General features: G+C 41.3%; 4 protein-coding genes across 7 annotated transcripts in view; 3 read left to right on the forward strand and 1 right to left on the reverse strand.

Moving 5' to 3' along the window:
- LOC309706828 (uncharacterized protein) overlaps window positions 1-23,263 on the reverse strand; it is a 127,476-nt gene that overhangs the window by 35,523 nt on the left and 68,690 nt on the right. The window lies entirely within an intron of this gene.
- LOC309707358 (odorant receptor 131-2-like) lies at window positions 1,577-3,279 on the forward strand (the record flags this gene model as incomplete). The annotated part of the gene is made up of 2 exons (XM_082534672.1): window positions 1,577-1,723; window positions 2,458-3,279. 2 exons carry the CDS (start codon window positions 1,577-1,579, stop codon window positions 3,277-3,279), a joined length of 969 nt encoding a protein of 322 aa, XP_082390798.1.
- LOC309706064 (odorant receptor 131-2-like) lies at window positions 13,772-19,719 on the forward strand. 4 transcript variants are annotated; one of them, XR_014276663.1, is made up of 6 exons: window positions 13,772-14,041; window positions 14,867-14,930; window positions 15,231-15,350; window positions 16,391-17,597; window positions 19,315-19,375; window positions 19,677-19,719. XR_014276663.1 is itself a non-coding variant. In XM_082532283.1 (4 exons), the coding sequence occupies exons 2-4, from the start codon at window positions 14,883-14,885 to the stop codon at window positions 17,204-17,206; spliced, it is 984 nt and encodes a 327-aa protein (XP_082388409.1). In that variant the 5' UTR covers window positions 13,772-14,041; window positions 14,867-14,882; the 3' UTR covers window positions 17,207-17,834. The 4 variants fall into 4 exon arrangements, 1 of the variants encoding a protein (XP_082388409.1); XR_014276665.1 differs by lacking the exon at window positions 13,772-14,041 and adding an exon at window positions 14,725-14,748; XR_014276664.1 differs by lacking the exons at window positions 19,315-19,375; window positions 19,677-19,719 and adding an exon at window positions 18,738-18,810.
- Window positions 18,621-22,670, forward strand: LOC309707361 (odorant receptor 131-2-like; the record flags this gene model as incomplete). Its single annotated transcript, XM_082534674.1, has 5 exons — window positions 18,621-18,627; window positions 19,677-19,881; window positions 20,434-20,572; window positions 20,844-21,269; window positions 22,389-22,670. 5 exons carry the CDS (start codon window positions 18,621-18,623, stop codon window positions 22,668-22,670), a joined length of 1,059 nt encoding a protein of 352 aa, XP_082390800.1.

The raw sequence follows: 23,263 nt of genomic DNA on the forward strand, positions 1-23,263 counted from the left end.
TAGGACCCGTTTTAAAGTCCTTTTATTGGTTTTTAAACCTCTAAATGGTCTGGCACCTGTTTATTTGTCTGACTTGTTGAAGCCCCACGTCCCCACTCGTTCCCTTCGGTCAGCTGAGCAGTTGCTGCTTTCAGTCCCAAAGTCACGGCTGAAACTTGGAGGAGACCGAACGTTCTCTGTTGCAGCGCCGATGCTTTGGAATAACCTTCCTCTCCATATTAGACAGGCTACATCAGTGCCAGTTTTAAGTCTTTATTAAAAACCTATTTTTATTCCGTGGCTTTTAACTCTGTGGGTAACTGACTTTTTTTTTTTATTGCTATTTCTGGTTTTATTACTATGTGCATATTAGTATTGTACAGCACTTTGGTCTACCAGGTGTGTTTTTAAAGTGCTATATAAATAAATGATGTTTTTGAAAACATTTGTCTCATGGCATGAGGATTCAGGTAAGAGAGTACAAAACCACAAAAATATCTAATAACGTTAAATCAGTAACAATTTGCACAGTGACACTGCACCAGTGGCATAAACATGCAAAGTCCAGTTTCATGACTCCGAGTAGCAGACATGCCTGTTAAGATTTTTTTTAAACAGGAGAAAAAGAAAATATTATCACCCAACATACCGTGTTTATAAAGGGAGAAACTCCACACCAGGAATGAAACCTTTTTTTTAAAGCAGACTGTAAAACTGTCCTTTCAGGAAGTTGAAGTGAGAGTCTGTAGGGATCAACTCATTTTTGATGTGGCTCCAGTTTTTTGTTTTTTCTTCTGTGTTGAATTTTTTTCTTCATCCTGGAACTTTTTGTGCACCAGAAGTGGGCAAATATGCAAAATAATGATGCAACCAAACAGACTAAACAACCAATCACTGCATATAACATCATTTGGGATTATCCAATCTAACTCCAAACCTCTTGGCGAGATGGAGGAAGCCGGCGTGCAAACACTGGCAACTATATAAATTCCTTGCACTCCCTACAATCTAATAGAGCATGTTGTTTGTGAGGGTAAGTACAATCTTTATTTAGTGTGTACTGTTACTGCATTACTGGACTGGAAATACTTTGCAGACTATAAATTACTGTGTTGTTGTTTGATATCCTTTTTTGCTGTTTTCCATATTTGTTATATAATTTTAACTTTTTCTGGGGTTTTAATTTTAGATTTTTAGATTACAAGTGTTGTCCTAGCAGTTTTATTGCAGCTAGAACTGAAGTGAAGAAGTGTAATGAATGCAGTTTCCTGTAGTCACTTGGATTTGTTTGGTGGAGGTTTGATTTTAACAAAGAAAGTAAAGAACATGTGAGCAGTTGTGATTTGATAAAGTTTCAAGCTGTGTTTGAAACATCGAGTGTCTTTCACAGATCAATGCGCTGTACTGTAACAGCTCTTTTACTCATGAATGTTTGAGCCTTTTCAATGCCACACAGTAACCTCCAACACCATCTCTCTCTCTCTCTCTGTGTGTGTGTGTGTGTGTGTGTGTGTGTGTGTGTGTGTGTGTGTGTGTGTGTGTGTGTGTGTGTGTGTGTGTGTGTCATTTCAGACTGGGAGGATTTGTCGTGTCAGACATGAATTTGTCTTCAGTCAATTTCTCTTCCACTCCAACCTCGTATGAGGAGAATCCCCTCCTGACCAACTACATAGTAGCTGCAGCCCTCTGCATCACCATTAATTACATCAATGGCACCCTGATCCACACCTTCAGAAAATATCAGGTATAAACTCGTACATTGTTGTACAAATCATGAAAAATTGTGATTATTATTACTGCAGCACAGGGCAGATCTTAAATGCAAACCCTTTCTGACTTTGTTTTGTTCTGCTTAAAGAAACGGATGCAGAGTTTTACCTGTTTTGAGTTTAATCTAATGGCAAAGCTCGTTCTTCTTTTTGTTTAAAAGGATAAAGATCAGTATTTGCTGCCTGACTGCATATGTATAGTAGTATTTTGTATTATATATTTATGCGTTCATGTTTTTGGTGTGCTGGTTTTGCTCTGAATCTTAAGTGATACATGAAAAAAGAGTAGTTTATCACTCTCACTGTGATTCATTTTCAGATTTTTCTATGTAAAAAACGACATTAGGAAATATTGATACAGTGTGCTTCTCTGCAAATAGTGTATTTTTATGCATCAAAGCATGCCTTTAAATCTAGTCTTTTACTCCGTATTATTGAAATAAAATAAAAATCATCTGCTTCTGAAAAACATGGAAGCTTTCTTTAAAGGTGTAAAATTTCAGGAAAATGTGATTAAATCAATATTAAGTAGTTCGAATAGTTAAAAATCCTTATTGTAATACTTTGTGTCAGTTATTGCTAACCGTAGAGTCTGCTTTCAGTACCATGTAGTGAAAATCTTTTCTTGCCCATTTGCAGAAACATCAAATTGCTTTAAAAGGAATCCTGTTTCCCTCACATGTGTGGATTCACTGTTTTTACTCTACAGATCTTACATTCAAACCCTCGTTACATTCTCTTCATCCACCTGGTGATCAATGACATGATGTGGCTTTTCCTGTCAACTCTTCTCCTCATCATCAGTTACGCCCTGCGCATCTTCTTCGTGCCTTACTGCATCATCCTGCTGATCATTTCCATCATCGTCACCCACAACTCCCCATTAAATCTGGCTGGCATGTCAATCGAGTGTTACATCGCCGTCTGCATGCCTCTCCGTCACGGGCAGATCTGTACAGTCAAGAAAACCTACATTCTGATTGGTTTGATCTGGGCTGCCAGTGCACTCTCTATCCTCCCTGACCTGTTCATCCTCCTGGCTACAGAGCCTCTGCAGTTCTTTCACTCTAAAGTGAGATGCGTTAGAGATTTCGTGTTCAGAAGCACATACAGCCTGAACAAGAGGGACGCTTCACACATTGTTTGTCTTGTCGTGGTCTGGCTCACACTCATATACACCTACGCTAGGATTATGTTTGCAGCCAAGGGACTAACCGGTGACATCAAAAAAGCCAGAAACACTATTCTTCTTCATGGTTTTCAGGTGCTGCTACTTATGCTGAATTATGTGAGGCCCATTTTTGAACAGAGCTTGTTTTTTTTATTCCCAAACCGGGAAAGTCCCATACGATTTGCTTCCTTTGTCATTGTCCAGATCATACCACGGTTTATAAGTCCCATCGTTTATGGACTGCGAGACCAGACGTTCAGGAAATATGTGAGAAGGTACCTCGTTTGCAGTGAGAGAGGAATCACCCACCCAGAAAACACCACTACTAAAAAGTCCTCACTTAATGTTACATCTGTGTGACGCCCACAAGTGTATGGTCACAATTGTAATTTTTTTGTGAATTGTTTTTGATGTAAAAGACCTGATTTTATGGTGGTATTGCACTTTTCATTTAGAGTTATGGACAATGTAATTGCGTGGCATTGCCACAAGGGGGAGATAGGGGTGAGTGCGATAGGCCGTTGCAACGCGTCTTGGCCTCAGACGAGGAAGAGCCTGCAGACCGAACGCAACTGATGTCTCCTGTCTCTGCTTTTCTGTTAAAAAAAAACAGTTTAAAAACAGACCCCATCGAAGGTCTGTAACATAATTTTGGTGGCCCGGCTGGGGATCAGCATGCTACGAGGGTGACTGCTGATTCTTTAATCAACGAACCAGAGACAGCCATCACAGGGCAGGCGTGTTGGAACAGCAGACGTGCAACTGAGGCAGCAGAGGGAACTGTGTCAAGGAGGGGAACCCCTGCTGGAGAGGTGACGGGCTGCGTGGTTGAGCTGACTGCACTGTGAGGAGTTGCTAGCCAAAGGACACACAATGGAGGACAGTGAAAGAAAAGAACTGGCTTGGCAGATCAGAAAGAGTCTTAATGCACTGACAGCAGAGGAACTCTTCCAGATTGCTACAAACATCACACCAGTACCTGATGTGGACCCCGCAAGTGTACGACGTGGTGATGAGGAAAGTTGTTTTGATTATGTTTGTGCTTATCTGCGCTGTAAGACATTGCTTGACTTAGAGGATCAGGGGTTTTCACACCTACTGTTGTTGAAAGATATTCATCTCATTGATAGTCGTACAGCTGAAGTATCTCACCTTGTAGTCTCAAAGGAAAATGTTGTTACTCTCACAACACTTAAGCACCCTGAACAGAGTGATGTACTTACTAGAGATGGACCGATCCGATATTACGTATCGGTATCGGTCTGATACTGACCTAAATTACTGGATCGGATATCGGAGAAAAATAAAAAATGTAATCCGATCCATTAAATATCACGAAAGCAGCTCAGAAAACTTGCGACATGCGGTAACTCACCTCAGAACGTTAGCACGTCGGAGCAGTATGCATCACGTGATAGAGCGGCTGTGGCATGCAGGACCTGTCGGTGGTCTGGATAGCATTTGGAGCTTCGCTAGCAACCCGGCATTTCATCTCCGACAAAGTTATCCCCGAGAGAAGTAAAGCAAGTGTGTAAGTCCATCTCTGAATGTTTGTAAAGCATTCCTGCGTTAAGCTTAACAAGCGACTGCCTCTCCTGCTGCTACTTCAATCATGAAACTGCTTAATGATCAGCTGATCGGCTTTTCTGTCTCTCTTGTTTGTTTTTGGCCCACTTTGCACCAGAAAGAGGAAACCAGTGGATAAACAACAGCAGCACGTTTAAGCTTGATAAGCTGTTGTTAGAATTTATTTAATATTACTTTCTACTCCAGGATCTTTTTCTACGTAGCTGACGGCTGTAACTGTGCAGGGGCGGATCTAGCAAAGTTTAGCCAGGGGGGCCGATAGGGCATTAACAGGGAAAAGGGGGCACAAAGACATACTTTTCTTTCTTATTCTCATTTAAAATGTCTAGCTTTTAATAAATAATTATCTGACACCCAAAGTTTTAATTTGATGTAAAATGAATAGAAGTCCATTACTGTATATAGTAACTATTAAGTCTAATATATATACCCTAGTAAGCTATACTACTTTTTCCTTTGGGAAGGTACCATCTGTGCAGTCTGCAGTTCTGCTGAAGAAAGATGTTGAATCTATTTAATATTTCTTGAAAAATAATTTATTTCTGTGCATTTTTTTCCACACTGCATCAAATTAAGGTTGATTACGTCGATTAAGCATCATGAGGTGGAGAGTGGGGGGGGGGGTTTATAACATACAGGTATAACAGAATAGCTTTAGTGTAGTTGTTGTTTTAAACTTGAGTATGAACTTATACAAAATGCAGCAAGATATTTAAAAAAACAGTTTTGTTGATTAAAAAACACTATATCGGATTCATATCAGTATCGGCAGATATCCAAATTTATGATATCGTATCGGACATAAAAAAGTGGTATCGTGCCATCTCTAGTACTTACGTATGAAATGCTAAAGGCTAACTACGAGGCACTTGGTAAAAAGTTAGCAGATTTACAAGTGACATCCGCAACACAAGACACACCCACCCCCACTATTACACAGTCACTCCAGCCTCGAGCTGAGAGTGTGACAAACAGCCTCTCCACCACAGGCATGCGACAATCTAAGCCTGATCACATGTTTTCCCTAACAGACCTGCCATTTTTGCAACGCAGGGAGTTTAAAGTATATGGTGGTCAGGTTGGGGACATTGCATCTGACATTAGCTACCATGGACTGTGTAAGCAGATTGAGGAGGGGCTCAAGGTGAAGCACACAGAGGGAGAGATCATTCAAGGTGTGCTCCGTATTATCAAGCCTGGACAGTTTAAGGACATGTTGATCAGTAAAGATGACTTGACCCTCATTGAACTCAACAGCTTACTATGTTCACACCTGAGTGAGAAGGGTGGGAGTGAGTTATTTCAGGAATTGTTGAGCACTAAGCAACATGACTATGAAACTCCACAATAGTTCCTCTACAGGATGATTGGACTGAGGCAGAAAGTCATGTTTGCATCCAGGCAGGATAACATGGACGTTGCGTATGAGACACGTACGATCCAAAATGTGTTTCTACGCACCATTCATCAAGGTCTTCTACCAAAATATAGTGATATTCGTAATGAACTCAAGCCACTACTATCAGACTACAGTGTGTCAGATGAAGCCTTGATAAGGCAAGTGAACAAAGTGTCAAGTGAAGAGAGTGAGCGACAGCGAAGGCTGGGATATTCCACTCGACAAAAGGTAACACATGCTCATACTGCTCAACTTGAACCGGCTAAAGACACTGAAATGACTGACTGTAAATCTAAGAGTAAGAATAAAGTCATAGAAGAGCTGGCTGCAAAGGTGGAAACCCTGACCAAAGTGGTGGAGTCTCTCACAGCCAGTCAGGCTCGTGAACCCACTTGTCAGTGTGCACACCCAAAGCAGAAGCCCAGACAAACTGCAAAACAGTACGGCTGTCCCAAGTGTATTGAAAGCGGGGCCACTTCATGCACTCATTGTTTTATCTGTGGGGAGCAGTGTTGGTCAAGTTATTTGAAAAAAGTAATCAGTAACTAATTACTGATTACTTCCCCAAAAAAGTAATCCTGTTACTTTACTGATTACTTATTTTCAAAAGTAATTAATTACTTAGTTACTTAGTTACTTTTTAAAAACCCGATTTACAACCTGAAGAGGTGATAAAGTGATAGATCTTTCAGCCCAATTCTACTTTTTCTGCATAATCATCATACAAAATGTAATCAAATGGAAAGGTCTCTTTTTTTAACTTGTTTTATCAGTTTTAATCTTTTAACTTTATGCATCAAGCAAAAATGTAATTATATGCAACATTCTGACTTGAATAAATTAGTTTAACATTGAAACCTATTTTCTGCACATTCCAGCACATAAAATAAAATATTTTTTGTGTTTACACTCAGTCTTTCAAATAGATGCAAGTAAAACACAGCGGAAAATAAATAAAGTCAAAGACTCAGCGGTCCTGTTGCTCTATTTTCACCTGTAAAGCAGGACTAAGGTAGGCGGAGGTTTACCCTGGTGCAGGTGTGCCGGGGTCAGTTGAAGAATCCGCGAGTTTCTCTGTGAATTTCCCATTACGTCGTAGCTACTCTGTGCTTGCTCGGAAGTTTAGGGGGTTTTTTCGCTGTAAAAAGAAGTTTTCTTCCCACGCACAACGGACGCTAATGTTTTTGTCACTTTTTATGGGTTCAAACTCAAAATAAGGTCAGTACTTCCACGCTTTAAACGCTGCACGCTCATACTCTCTCCCACAATCGATATGTGATCCATTGTTGATCTGCACACAGCTGTTGTCACTAACAGCGCACTCGCTTACGTCACTGTCGTGAGACATTCTCGCAAAAAATCACGGTTTTAGTAAAGCAGTAACGCAGCGTTCCTACGGGAAAGTAACGGTAATCTAATTACCGTTTTTGCAATAGTAATCCCTTACTTTACTCATTACTTGAAAAAAGTAATCAGATTACAGTAACACGTTACAAGTAACGCATTACTGCCCATCTGTGGGGAGACAGGTCACAGGGCAGTGGGATGTCTCAAACGAAGCCAACACAGAAGCTCTAGTTGGCCTTCTGCTGATATACATACTCCCAGAACCAGTGGACAGCCAGACCCAAAATCACGAGGTATGTGCTCAGAAGAGTTTGCTCATGTCAGAAGTAGTTGGGCGACCCTTCCAACGAAAAATGCAGACACAGGGACAAGTGAGAGAGTGGCACAGCTTGTTGGAAAAAAATGTAAAATCAAATGTTACATTCATAGCTTTGCAGTGGACTGTTTATTGGACACAGGTGCACAAGTGAGTCTCATTGATCGCCAGTGGGCAAAAACCTACCTCTCTGACCACAAACTCCGGCCACTGACAGAACTTATTGGAGATAAGGCTCTTAGTGTGCTTGGTGTTAATGGCCAGCCATTACCCTACGATGGCTGGGTGGGCGTGATGGTGAGTCTCCCAGAGAATAGTGACCCAAACTTGACTGTACAAGTCCCCTTTTTAGCAAGCAGTGTGCCCATGGACTGCCCCCTGATTGGTTTCAATGTAATTGAACAGCTAATACTGGGGCCAAATGCTAGTACAAACCTTATACCCACCATTGTGAGCCTCCTGCGCAGCGCAATGAACCTCCAGGATGACACAGCGACGGCACTGGTCAACTTCATCCAGACCAAGCTTACCAGTGATAACATGGTCAGCCAGAGTGTCCTAAAAGTGGGCCTGTATGATGTAGTAATCCCAGCTGGTCAAGTTAAGTATGTTAAGTGTAAAGTCTCCTCTACAGTTGACAGATCCAACCCCCTCGTGCTCTTTGAGCCAACTGAGAGCAACCCACAACTGCAACAGCTTGATGTTGGCAACAGCCTCCTCACAGTTTGTGATGCCAGAGTCCCATATGTCAAAGTACCTATTGGCAACCACACTAAGCACGATGTGACCCTCACCGGCAGAGCAGCCCTTGGAACTATTGAACCAATAGCAGGAGTTGTACAAACTGACTTGCCAAACCGCGGTGAGCCCAAAGTGAATCAAGATGTCGACTCTGATGTATCTCGAATACCCCAGCAGTGCGGTGAAGATCAAGCAACACAGGAATGGGATCCACCTGTTGATGTTAGCCACCTGACTGAAGACCAACAAACTGTTGCCAAGAAAATGTTAAGGGAAGAGTCAGGGGCTTTTGCACGTGATGAGAATGACATGGGGTGCATTCCCAGCTTGGAAATGACGATAACACTCAAAGACACAACCCCAATTCAGAAATCGTACACCTCAATTCCAAAACCCCTTTATAAGGAGGTTAAAGAGTATATTGAGGACCTCCTGGCAAGAGGATGGATTGTAAAGTCTAGATCTCCTTACTCTGCGCCAATAGTTTGTGTGCGGAAAAAGGATGGCTCCCTAAGACTCTGTATAGACTATCGTCTCCTGAACCAGCGCACAGTACCTGATCGCCACCCATTACCAAGAATCCAGGACCTCATTGACACCTTGGGAGGGTACAACTGGTTCTCCATTTTGGACCAGGGAAAAGCCTATCACCAGGGCTTTATAGCAGAAGGATCCCGCCATCTGACTGCATTCATCACCCCCTGGGGCCTTTACGAATGGGTGCGAATTCCCTTCGGTCTTAGTAACGCACCTGCTGCATTCCAATGCAGTATGGAAGAAATGCTGGCTCCCCTTCGGGATGAGTGCTGCATCCCATACTTGGATGACATCTTGTGCTACGCCAAGACTTTTGAGGAACATGTGGAAGGGCTGAGGAAAGTCTTGGGAGCCCTGCAGAACTACGGAGTCAAACTCCAGCCGACAAAATGTGACCTATTTAAAAGAGAAGTGAGGTATGTTGGGCGCTTAGTGTCAGCTGAAGGAGTACGCATTGATCCAAAAGATCTCGAGGCAGTGTACGCCCTGAAAAAGGAGACACCTGCCACAGTGGGAGATGTGAGGAGGATCGCTGGGTTCCTGAGTTACTATCGCTCATATATCCAGGATTTCTCGAGAATAGCAAAACCCATCTATGAGCTTTTGCAACCCAAGAAAACCAAAGAGGAGCATCTTCTGGGGAAGGTTACAGGACAGACGGGGAAAGATGCACAGTTACCACCCAAAACACCAGTTGAGTGGGCAGAGAAGCACCAGGGTGCCCTGTGTAAGTTGATTGATATGTTGGTAAACCCCCCTGTACTTGCCTACCCGGATTTTGAGCTTCCCTTCATCCTTCATACAGACGCATCTGATAAAGAACTTGGGGCCGTTCTCTACCAACATCAGAGTGGGAAGCTAAGAGTGATTGGATACGGCTCCCGAACACTGACACCGGCTGAAAAGAATTACAGACTCCACTCGGGTAAGCTTGAGTTTCTTGCCCTCAAGTGGGCTGTCTGCGAGAAGTTCAGGGATTACTTGTTCTATGCCCCGTATTTTACCATCTACACAGATAACAATCCCTTAACTTATGTCATGAGTACCGCCAAGTTGAATGCGGTTGGGTTCAGATGGGTGGGAGAGCTATCAGATTTCAGGTTTGATATACAGGCCTATCCAACCCGCAACAAGAGTGACAAAACTGCAGCTGAAAGGATTTTCAGTGATTATATCCCCAGATTTGGCTACCCTTTAAGGCTGCACCATGATCAGGGGCGGGAGTTCGAGAACGAGCTTTTCCGGACTTGAGCAATGTGGGGCACTTTCGAACAACTCCGTACCACCCTCAGGGCAACCCAGCTGAACGCTTTAATCATACCATCTTGCAGATGCTGAGGAACCTGGGTGAAGAAAAAAAAGAAAGATGGAGAGAGTATCTCCCACAGATGGTTCATGCGTACAATTGCACGCGCCATGAAGCAACGGGTTACTCACCATTCTTTCTGCTTTTTGGTCGACATCCACGAATGCCAGTAGACCTCCTGTTCAAGTTGGTTACTGATGGAGAGCCACAAACTGCAAGAGGTTATGCTGAGAAATGGAAAGAACGAATGACTGAAGCTTACAGGATTGCGTCTGGAAACAGCCAAAAGTCAAGTGATAGTGGGAAGAAACACTATGACCGGCACTTGAAAGGAGTGGTACTCCAACCTGGAGACAGAATACTAGTGTGGAACCTGACTGAGAGGGGTGGTCCTGGCAAGTTAAGGTCCTACTGGGAGAACACCATTTATGTGGTGAAGGAACAGATCAATGACAGCCCAGTGTACAGAGTGACCTCAGAGGCAAAGGGGAAGAAAGTGCGTGTTCTACATCGCAATCTATTGCATCTTGTCAATGAGCTTCCTGTGGACTTGCCTGCTGTAAATAAGGGGGACAGGCCATCCGCTGTCAAGAAAAAGAAACCAAAACCAGCTTTAGGAGAGACAGAGTTTCAACCCCACTCTGACACAAGCTCCGATGAGGATGAGAGTTCAATATATTATGAGTTGAGGTATGATTTGAGGAGTGGGAACAAAGAGGATGCTCTACATACCTGTAACCATACTGTTGGACCCTCAAGAGGAACAGCTGAGTTCAGCAGAGTGGTCAACTGTGGAGCACCTCAGCCAACAGAAGCAACAGATGAACTGAGGGAAACAGGAACGGAACAAGATGGTGGACACCAAAGCACTGAACTTGACAACGACATGGGAGAGGAGGAACATGAGAGGGTACGGGAATCTGGAGTCACTGAAGTGCCTTTCACAGTCGACGAAGGAGAAGTTGGACTGCCGCTTTCAGAAAGGGCACAGTATACACCTAACGTGACCCTGCCGACTAATGAATCAGTTCTAAGAAGGTCTACTAGAGAACGATGGCCTGTTACACATTTCACATATGACACCCTTGGCCAGCCCTCTCTCTGGGTGCATCCATCAGTCAGTTGTGCTGAAGTGCACGAGTCACCAAACACAACACACTACACCATGCCACCATATCCCCTGTTACCTTACTTCCCCCTAGTGCCATATCGCATTCCAACATCTCACTGTGCACACCCAGGCACCTTCCCTCTATATTATAACTGTCCAATCTATACATGTTAGTACACAAGGAATGTGGGTATGTGGGAAGGGGATGTGATTTGAGCTGTTTGAGTAATGAGTATAATGAGTTTTAAAGGGTAAGAGGTTAAATGTCAGGAGCCATTTTCTTTTTGTTGGGGAGTGTGTGACGCCCACAAGTGTATGGTCACAATTGTAATTTTTTTGTGAATTGTTTTTGATGTAAAAGACCCATGGAGGGGGTGAGTGAGTGAGTGATTCGTTTGCTCGCTCTATGATTCAGCAAAGGAGGGAGGGGGTGAGCGAGTCATGAGTGATTCGCTTACGCTTACGATTCAGAACAGGAGGGAGGGGGCTAGTGAGTCCTGAGTGATTCGTTCGCTCTATGATTCTGCACAGGAGGGAGGGGGTGAGCGAGTCCTGAGTGATTCGCTTATGCTTACAAGAAGGGAGGGGGTGAGTAGCTCAAATGTGTTGTTAGCATGTTAGCAGCGCGATGCTACTCTGAACCGAGGAGCTATTTTCTTGATGTGAGCTTCTACTCAGGGTTTTTTCTTCCAGTTCAGAGCAGAAATGCTTTTGTTACGAAACTGGCTGTTGTTTTTTCCCCCCACAATTTTAATTATAAGCTAGATATATTTCTACTAATGGAATTAGTTTGCTAACAGCAACAGGGATGAGTCAGTGAGTCAGTTGGGCTTGTGAATCATGATTCACGAGTCAGTAAAGTGATTCTCGAGTATTGAACGATTTGTTCACGAATCGAACATCACTACCTGTCTCTGCTTTTCTGTTAAAAAAACAGGTTAGTGGTTCAAGTTTGCTCACTGCAATGTACATATAAAGGCAAGAAACCTTTTTCTGTCTTAGTTTAAAGACCGCGAATATTGTGAGAGAGTGTGTTTTCACCGATTGAGAGAACGCTAACTATACCGCCATTTGTAATGGAAGCTGCCATTTCACTCTTAGTCTAAATAGGCAGCTGGTCTTATTACCTGTTTTATTTTGTGACAAACGCAGCTCTTAAGACGCTTCTTTTATCCTGACATTATTGGAAGTTACAGTTGAATAGGACCTACCCAGTACGGGTTGTTTTTTTTTTTTTACGGGTTGTACGGAAGCCCCAAACGCAATTTCATTGTTCTTTGACAATGACAATAAATAAAATAAATACTAAATAAATACTACCCAGTTCTTATGTGTCAAATGTAAATAATCTGATGTATACTGTTTGTGGATGATTGTGAACTGTTTGTGAGCAATGGAAGAATATTTTTGTTTATTGGTTACAAATGTAATATGTTGTTTGAATCTGTTAAAGTATAAGGAATGTATAATGGTATATAAGCGGGTTAATTGCAGTGTTAGTGGTGCTGCACAGAAATGTTTTTGATGCTGAACAGCAGTAGAATTGGTTACAGATTTATTGTAAATAATATACAATGATTATTTTGTAAGTTTATTCTTGCGAGAGTGCAAGGTAACCAAAAGGGTTTGAGCTATGGACCTAATTGAATGTTTGTGTTGTTAAAAGAGAAATGTGTGTGTCTAAATGAAAAGAAAAGGACGTTGTTAAATTCTGATAATAAACCAGACGAGGAAGAGCCTGCAGACCGAACGCAACTGATGTCTCCTGTCTCTGCTTTTCTGTTAAAAAATACAGTTTAAAAACAGACCCCATCGAAGGCCTGTAACATCTGCAACAGTATGAAACTTTATTATTAACTTAATTTGTGTTTTTTATGCTGCAAATAAATAAATAAATACTATTGCTTGATTTTATAAAGCGTATTTCTTTTTTTTTTTCTGGGGGGGGGGGGGGCTTATAATTATTCAATGAAAAGAAAATATCCACTGGGATTAGTCAAGAAATTATGAAACATTTTGTATAAATTCCATGTTAATGTGCAATGAAAACACTAAAAGTAAACCAGAAAAAACTCACCACCAGCCTTCAATGATCAGAGGTTAGTTTGGGGTTTACTGTGCATCATGCTTTGGTAATAAATAATAAATAAAGTCCTCTTAGGTCAGAATATGCTTCATTTTCTTCTCTTCTTTTTGGCCTTTTTATCTTATAAATTAAGGATAATGAAAATTGCTGTGACTGATTCATATATTTTTAAGAAACTGTGACAAAGAGCATTCATGCTTCAGACTTGGCCTTTGTTGGGGGATTATACATGACTGGTCCCTTTACAGCAGGGGTGGGCAACTCCAGGCCTCGAGGGCCGTGTCCTGCAGGTTTCAGATCTCACACTGGGTCAACACACCTGAATCAAATGAGGCCTCAGGAGAACTTCAAGAAATGTTGAAGAGGTAATTTAACCATTTAAATCAGCTGTGTTGGATCAAGGACACATCTAAAGCCTGCAGGACACGGGCCTTGAGGCCTGGAGTTCCCCACCCCTGTTTTACAGTAAAAGCAATGAGTTGGTACAGCTGACAGAGATTAACATTTATTTTTCTGTTATTTTTTTAACCATTTGATTTTTTTTTTTCAAATCTCATATTTGAGACCATAGCAATCACAGCAGCACCATCACTGTCATCATCAGGAAGCTTTCCCTCCTGTGATAAACACTGAAACGCTTATAAAAGCTCCGCTCTCACACTGCCTGCCTTCTGTGTTTCACCTGCACTCAGGTAGGTCCTCATTAAAATCTCTGCAGTGTGAATTTGTTTGCATGGCAGCAGTTACTCTGTTCCTTTATTTATATGATTTAACTATATTCTATGTTTTAAATGATATTCTAATTTAATGTTTTAAATATTATTTACCTAAATGTAAAATTTGAGGTCATTCACATGTAATGGAGTATTACTACTATTACTAATATTGCCATTCTAGAGGCAGCAACCCCAAGTTGCTCTGATTCATCCATCCAATTTGAATGTATGTGAATGTTAGATAGAAAGTGTGTTTATGGGTAAATGAAGCAATTTGCATAAAGCCCTTTGAGTGCTCAGGTAGACATTTATTAACATTATATGGAATAAAACTGCACTAACTGAAATAAAACCACAATTTTATAACTTTGTGATGAAAAGGAAAGGGCATGGCAGTTTTTGTTTAATCAAATGTTTATTTAAACACAGACCTAAATGAATCTGCTGTTAACATGTATGATATTATAGTTATAGAATAACTGAGAATGGTTTGAGTTTTGGCCGACGCTCATGTCAGACAGGTAATGGGGGAGATCAAAAAAATCTGATCTGTTAAAGCATCAGCAGCTAAGACTAAAATACAGACTCAGAACAAAGTATGAAATTCATAATAATGTGGCAGTAAAATTGTAAAACTCACAGCTCCTTTATTTTAGGGGAAAGTGTCCACTTTTTAAATCGTGGTATGCAAGATTTTTTTTTTTAACTGATTATTAAAATTATGATACTACTATTAATGTAGTTGTACTAGGATGAGTTATTTAAACAGGTATTGTGTTGTCTGCGTCCATCCTCCCTCAGGTCTCACATGTGAAGAATGAGCTCACTGCTGGGTCTCAGAGGCAACATGACCGTCCCTTATCAGGTTCAGTAAAGCAGCTCCAGTAAATAATTAAATCAGTTAAAATATAAATCTATTGATATTTAAATAAAATCCTCATGTTGATTTACTTTATGGTGTAAACAAATTACTAAAACTTGAAAGTCTGCTCAGTAAAATGTACTTTTATCAAGGCTACAAGAGGAAAATTCAGTCCAGACACTATCACCCAAGTAAACAATGAAGATGTTGTTTGCTGTTATTCTCCGTTTCCTGTTTCACGTGTGTGCTAGCAGACACCAGAAGCAGATAAACTGAATTTCTTGTCTCTCGTTGCTGGATCAGCTGCTGCTCATCAGAGATACTTTCACCACAGCGTTTGTCAAGAACCTGATCGTGGTTCTGGTCTGGCTCACACTCAGTTACATCAACGGCACCTTGGTGGTCACGTTTTTTAGACACCAGGTAAACACACAGGCACACACACACACACACACACACACACACACAGCAGCTTATTTGTCACATATTATTATTTATCCTGTCATTTATAATTATTAATCCAAAACATGTTATTAATATGATATTTTAGTTGACTGGCCCTGCAGCGCCCACAGAACATACACGTCACACACATGTATGAACTGATAAATGTTTGTTTAGTGCATACTTACAGGAAATTACACAAAACAATTTAAAGATGTCATTATAAGGTCAACACATAGAGAAAAACAGTGACAAAAAAATAAGAAGAAAGTACCAAAACACACGTACAAAGCATGTTTGAAATATAGATATAGCAGAGATTTTGATATTTGATCTTGCTGTTTCAAGAGTGTGTGCTTCACTGCACTCCAGTAAGACACTGAAGGCATTTTGTACTAACAACAGCAGCAAAGACAAAGCTGACCGTGAGTGACATCAGGCACCTGTAAAGGTTTTTTTTTCCCATTCACTCCATATTTGATGATAAGGCCGGTATTATTTCTGCTGCTGAGTGAGTGATACAAAAATTTGGAGGGTTGTAAAAGTTTCTTATTGTTATTCGTCCTTAATGTGTCTAAAAACAGAGGACGTTTTATTTTTATGGAATTTAGAAAAAAGGAGTACATGAAACCGCAGCTAATAAAACTGTTTTTGAGGCAGTATTTCCCCCAAACTCTACTTACGCCCGTCACTCTTTTCTTTTCAGTCCATGGAGAAACAAAACTCTACAATAGTCTGAACAAAATCTCTATTGCTGTTAAGCACAGAGTCATTCTGCTTCCTCTCAGCTGCCTCTCTATAGAGGTCGCTGTGACTCTGTTCGTTGGGTAAACTTTTGTCCACAGCTGTGATTTAAAGCTGGAGTTCACGATTAATGTGCATGTCTGGAAATTTGCAGTGAGGTTTGAATGCATCAGATGGAGAAGTGGTTCATGTGCCTCTACACCAAACTCACCGAGGAGTGTCACACAGAAGTATCACAGCACAGGACATTTCACTCCTTCTGTTTCCTCCTTCAGACCTTTCATGACGACCCTCGTTACATCCTCTTCATCCACATGGTGATCAACGATGCCATCCAGCTGACTGTCACCATCATGCTCTTCATCCTCAGCTACATCTTCTACAAGATTAACGTCGCCTTCTGCTGCTTCTTCATCCTGGTGGCAGTCTTCACCACCAGAAACACCCCTGTCAACTTAGCTGCCATGGCCATCGAGCGCTACATAGCCATATGCGAACCTCTGCGGTATACCCAAATCTGCACCGTGAGGAGGACCTACATCGTCATCGGGATGATTTGGTTTATCTGTGTGGCTCCTGATATTACAGATCTGTTTGTAACACTTGCAACCGAGTCTCTGAGCTTCTTTCATGAGTCAGTGTTCTGCTTGCGCCAGAATGTGTTCAAAGACCCGATCCTGGCGTACAAAAGGCAAGCCGTTGATATCATCTACTTCTCCTGTGTGTTTCTGATTCTGGTCGTCACCTACTTGAGGATCCTGTTTGCAGCCAGAGCCCTCTCCACAGATAAGACATCAGCCCAGAAGGCCAGGAACACCATCCTCCTCCACGGGGCCCAGCTGGCTATGTGCATGCTCTCCTACGTCTCTCCTAGCGTGGAGGTGGTCCTGCACATCATCTTCCCAGGTTGGATCCTCGAAATCAGATTTGCAAACTACCTGATCGTCTACATCCTGCCCCGTTTTCTGAGTCCAATCATCTACGGTGTCAGAGACAAGAAGTTCAGGGAGTACCTCAGGATGGACTTTCTGAGCAACAGATGCAGAAACAAAGTGAAGAAAGTAACGCCCGAGGACAAAGACCACTTATAGAGACTTGTATAGTGCTTGAAGAAAACCTTTAATTTGCAATGTTTTAATGTGAAAAATAAATACATAAAAATGTATTTTATGTTGACAATCCTGGCAAGTGCAAATATCTAATTTCATGTGGTCTGAATGTGTGAATGTCTCAGAGATTAAGGAGAAAACAAACTGTTCAAAGGAGCGAATGCTTATTGGGGAGGCCACGTCCCAACAAATTAAATCAGGGATAAAAAAAAACTCATTTGTGTGGGAGAATAAAGGACAGATTACCCAAGACCATAAAAAATTTTTTTATGGTTTGATATGAAGCACTGACTTTTTCTGTGTTAGCAACAGTTCAGACTCTTTTCTGTTTTTTCAGCTGCAGTTTGGACTCCAGTACAGACGCCTCAAAGAGGTCAGCACATTTCTTTTTCCGCTACACTTTTCGTAAGAGTTGTGTTCACTTTCATTAAGCCAAACCATTTTAAATGTGGCACCGATCTTCAGTGACAGAGATAAACTCCAAACCCAGCATGCAGAGGAAGCACATAGACTAATTTATCCTTCAGGATACTGTTGACACTGCTACACCGAGCAGCACCTCTCCCACATGTACAGTCTCAATGGAAAAAAGCTCCACCTTGTGGCAAAATCTATTCTCTGCTGTAAAACCTACTGAATGAAAACATTCTGAGTTTATTGATGTCTCGGTTTATATTTATTTTACAGAGAAAGGCTGCGTAACATGTTGAAATCTGTGTTTCTCGCAGGTTTCCTGGGGTCATCCTGGTGTACTAACACCTGCCCAGGTTTACTTGATAACCAATGTTGGCCTTTTTCTAATCCTTCGCTAAGACTCGCAGTGAGCAGGAAGTCAGTCAAGCAAAATAATGTTGCTGATTATATTTCTAACACAAATCCAGCTCACCACCGTCTCACGGACTGAAACTGCAGAATGGGACACTGAATGAAATCAAATGCAGCCTGAAGGAAAAGCAAGATCAAAACCATCTGATAAAACCTTTAAAAAAAGTTTCAGCTGACCTCAAAATCTGCTTTTTTAATACAAAAAATTATTTTACCCTCAGATTACGAAAATTAAAACTAGAGCTACGTGCTTTTGAAGTCACATCATTTTTGACTCCTCATCACAGGAGATATCAAAATGAATGAAAATATAATAGAGTCAATTATTCTAAAACCAAAATCTTATTTTTGTTGAGCAACAATTTATATGTATCCCACTTTGAGCATTAATGTCATAGAATATATCCAGATAAACCCACTTCATGACTATGATGAGGAATACAAAAACAAGCTTTGGTACTCTGGATGTTTTATTTGGGTTTTTATCATTGATATCTGGAGTAAAGCTCAAAATGTTAATTTTCAGTGAAGCTTTTAAGGGTTGTATCATGATGTAGGTTAAATGATCGAAATGAAAGGTCTCGATTTAATCTGCATTTTGACCCAGACATGATTTCTTTTTGTGACAAAATAATTTCCAGCATTTCCATCTTGGTGTGGTTTTTTCTGACTTTATGGTCTTCAGCAGCTTTGGACATGGATATAATGTCTTTACATTAAACACAGCAACATGTTGTAATTGCCTGGCTGCATGACAACAGTGATGTCCTGACGTTTGCACCACTCAAAGCTCCAGTTTTGAAATTAGTCATCTGACATCATCCTGTAGAGGACGGATCATATTTAGGGGGCTTATCAGAGCCAGCAGGCCCAGTCAGGGAGTCAGCAGGTGAGAGGCTCTGACGTCTGTCTGTTTAATGTCTTTGCACATCACTCTGTGATTGCCATCTCTTTCTATCAAAGCTTTAGGATACATTAATGCAATATTTTAAATATGAATATTTCCTATTTTGTTGGTTTGTAAAGGCTGAAAGTTGTAAAAAGGTTTTTCTTCTGTTCATTTGTATATTTTCTCTGATGATATTAACATATAAAATGTAAATGTTGATGTATAATGTTGATGTATCAGCAGTGAAACAGAATGATTTTTAAATCTAACAATCTCTCTTTTCTTAGTGTGTGCATATGAACATAGTTTATGTTGTGTTTGAGTTACTCACAAAAACAATGTTCCTGCACTCCTAAATGTTTTGTTTGTTTTTTAGAAGAGAGAACAGAATTAGAAATGACCTCTGACCTTACTGTAAAGAGCAGATCTGTGCACAGGTGTGTGAAGGCTAACATGTTTCTATCCTCATTATTCTAAAATGTTATTATAGCGTTACCTTTTTCACTATAATACTTGTGCTAATAATAATAATTATAATAATAATAATAATAATAATAATAATAATAATAAAACATATCCATACCATGTACTTTAACATATTCCAGAAATGTGTCTTTTTTTTTTAATATTGATCAAAGATTTATCATTAATTAAAGATGCAGTGTGTAATTAATAACTGAAGAAGTTCATTAGTATAACTGTTGTATAATTGTAGGTTTTATTTCTTTGCTCCTTCAGACAGTGAGAAGGAGGAGATGCTGGTCATGAACTCCACCTCCACTGGGCCTCTTTACCCACTGGTGTCAAACACCACCTCTGTCCAGACACAAGGTGTTAAGGAGAGTTTCTCAAGCATTCTGACCAAGAACATAGTGGCCATGCTGGTGTGGCTGGTCCTCAGTATCATCAATGGCAGCATGGTGCACACCTTCCAACGACACAGGTACTCAGAGCCTCAGGGATACACAAAAACGTATTAGAGGACAGCAAAACTCCCAAAGGTTACATTCTTCTGCCTTCTTCCATATTAAAATGTTTTTATTAAGAAAAGATGCACATGAGAAGTCAGATGTTGGACACATTTAACATTTGAGTCTCGAGTATAATGCTGCATGAAAAGTCTGTTTGATATTATTTACTCTGGTATAAAAGTAATGCTCTAGCGAGGAAGCACCCTCACCTCAAATGAGGTATTTTCAGCACTGAGAATACATCCAGAGGTGACCCTTTGAACACACGAGTAAGGGCAAATTCAGTCCAGAGCTCTTATGTGAAAACAGCTTCGCTGCATTAGTCCAGTTTAATCTCCAGTTTAGCAATAAAAAGCCTAAACTGGTTTGAAAAGAGAAAAGGAAGAGACATTTCCTGGAAAATGTTCAAAAATAAGCAGATAAATCCAAAGTAGAAACACTTGCATGTGATGATATGGTGTACACACACAAACATAAACCACAGCATCTGTCTCTCAGCTCTCAGCTCTTTGTTCTGACCCTAGTCTCTTCTACGAGAACCCGCGATACATCATGTTCATCTCCATGGTGATCAATGATGCTCTGCAGCTAACCCTGGTGACAGCTCTCTATGTGATCAGCTACATCTTCAGGAAGATCCATGCCTCTGTTTGCTGCCTTCTGGTAAATCACAGCAGCATCAGTCAAGCCCATCACATATGTTTTGCATGTCATGTCATCCTTCTATGGGATCCTGACTACAGACCATCTAATGTAAACAGAGGAAAGGAAAACAGTGCTGCATCTTCACAGGATCAGTATGAATACTGTTATTATTGATTTATAATCCACAACAGGTAGTAAAGAAGAATATAACTCTGTGATCTACAAATTAACTACTATACACCATTGTTAACCTTTGTGCTCTCCCTCCACCCTCCTCTCCCATCCTTAGATCATGACAGCGATCCTCACCACGCGCTCCACCCCTCTCATCCTGGCCGGCATGGCCGTGGAGCGCTACATCTCCATCTGTTTCCCTCTGCACTACAGCCAGATGTGTAACATCCCTCGCACTCTCCTCCTCATCTGCGTTATCGTCATCCTCACCATCACCCCGCCCATCACCGACCTCCTCATCACGATCGTCAAGGAGCCTCCGAGTTTCTTCCACACCAAGATTTTTTGTGACCACTCACTTCTTTTTCGTGACCAGTCCATTTACTACAAGAACTGTGTGTTTGACGGGACTTACCTCTCCTTTGTGGCCCTTGCGCTGCTCTACACCTACTGTAAGATCATGCTGACAGCGCAGGCTGTCTCAACAAGCCTCGTCTCTGTGAAGAGAGCCAGGAACACCGTGCTGCTTCACGGGGTGCAGGTGGGTGTCACACCATGAAAAAGCATTTATGAATCGACACCATTCACCAAACATTATCATCTGCCTTTATCACTAGTTCCCCCTTAAATGTTCAAAGATGGTGTGATGAAGAGCAACGAGATTTTTAAACCGTTTACTTAATTCTATCTTGAATTTAAAAAAAAAATTCCCAAAACAACAAACAAGTAGGAGGTGGAGACAGAGTGTGGAAGGTGCCATTTTTAAAAAACTGAGACTGTTGTATAATTGCTCCAATTATCAGGGTACTACTCAGTTTACTGGGGACAGTTTGTTTCTGGCTGATGGGAAGGAGGCTCTGCCCTTAAATCCATGACGAGCAATGCAGATTTCAAACAGGCCATGGAACAGTAGAGCTGATCTTCACCTTTGTGGGACTTTTGGAGGCATCGTGGGAGTTTGACCGTCCAGTCTACATTGTTTTGTAGATTTGGAGAAGGGTTACAGCCGAGTTCCCCAGAGCCACCAGTCTGGTGTACTGCGAAAATTCATCGGTCTGAGAACCTGATTTTATTCATGAGTGATGGGAAGGTGGAGAGTGAGTGGACTGGAACAGCATCAGCAGCAATGTGGGCATTGGAACAGATTTTGATTTATTAGTCCATCTACATTATAACCCTCAGCTATGGCAATGAAATCTGAGTAAGGTCATGAATACAAGCAGCTGAAATGAGTTTGCTTCATATGGGTGCATGGGCTTAGCCTTAGAAATGGAGTGAGGAGCTTAAAGATCTGGAAGGATGTTGGAGTAGAGCTGCTGCTCCTCCATGTTGCATCCTCTTTACAGTAAGGTCAGTTGATGTGGTTCAGGCAGTTGGCCTCCTGGGAATCTGAACTGGAACACCATGTCTTGGCTGTCCTGGAAACACCTTCCAGCTGGAGCTGGAACGTGTGGCTGTGGAGAAGAATCTGGAAGACCCGGCTTTGCCCGCTGCCGGTGCAACCAGCAACCTACAAAGAAGCCAGTTTTGCCTCTTTGTCCTTTTTTGTCCCTATTGTTACTTTTACCACATCCCCTGAACAGTTAAAGGAACATATATCTGAAAATATCTGAGTCCAGAGGCATAAATCAGCTTTATCTACACTCTGTTTTTGTTTCAGCTGCTGCTGTGCATGCTCGCCTTTGTGGTTCCCTCCCTTCAGGCGGCTCTGATCTCTCTCTTCCCTCAGCTGAGCCTGGAGATTCGATACATCTTCTTCCTGCTTGTCTACATCATCCCTCGCTTCCTGAGCCCCATGATCTATGGCTTTCGTGATGAGCAGTTCAGGAAGTACTGGACCCGATACCTTTCCTGTCACGAACACAGCGTGACTCTGCTCAGGCTGGCATCACAGAAAATGAACCCTCAGGTGAAACAATCAGGGAACCTCAGCTCAACCTGACCACAGTCTGCTGCACACAAACAGCCCACTGTGTGATCATTGTTTCACCTGTTTGTCATGCATTCATGGATGGATAGATTTAAATAACATCTATAATAATTAAAGCTCAAAGTGCATGGGCTGATGTGCAGATTAATACATTTCCAGTGAAATCTGTATTTTTTTGTCATCCATGTGTGTTTCTGAATCAAAGCGCGACCGAAACACTGTGAAATTTGTCTATAAAAACTTTTAAACAAATCATAAAGGTAGTTGTGATGTTTTATTCTTGTACAACTAATCCTGAATAAAATAATGCTTTAAGTATCTAAAAGGGCAATCATTTAAAAATATATATGTAATTAACTGCAAAACCATTTTTATATGAATAAAGTTTATATAATTGTGTCGGAACACAAATCAACTGTCAGAGGTCAAAGCAAGAATACTTGTTTTGTTTTAAAGTGAGTGACCCTAAAATTAACCACAGTGATGTCAGCAGTACTGAGCAGATCAGCATCATTCCTAAAACACCAGGTATCAGCTGTTCTCGTGCAGAGGAACTGGACGAAACAGGTCATTTCCTAATATAGCAGAAGCTGGTAGAGCACGAG

Source organism: Aulonocara stuartgranti (genome assembly GCF_965226115.1).
Source record: "Aulonocara stuartgranti genome assembly, chromosome: 5".
In the NCBI taxonomy this organism is placed as follows: Eukaryota; Metazoa; Chordata; class Actinopteri; order Cichliformes; family Cichlidae; genus Aulonocara; species Aulonocara stuartgranti.

Excerpts from the sequence above, each read along its gene's own strand:
- LOC309706064 (XM_082532283.1), top strand. The coding sequence starts at position 14,883 with ATGAGCTCACTGCTGGGTCTCAGAGGCAACATGACCGTCCCTTATCAG. Across the intron at positions 14,931-15,230 it reads ACATGACCGTCCCTTATCAG|CTGCTGCTCATCAGAGATAC; the intron begins GTTCAGTAAAGC and ends TTGCTGGATCAG. Across the intron at positions 15,351-16,390 it reads TCACGTTTTTTAGACACCAG|ACCTTTCATGACGACCCTCG; the intron begins GTAAACACACAG and ends TTCCTCCTTCAG.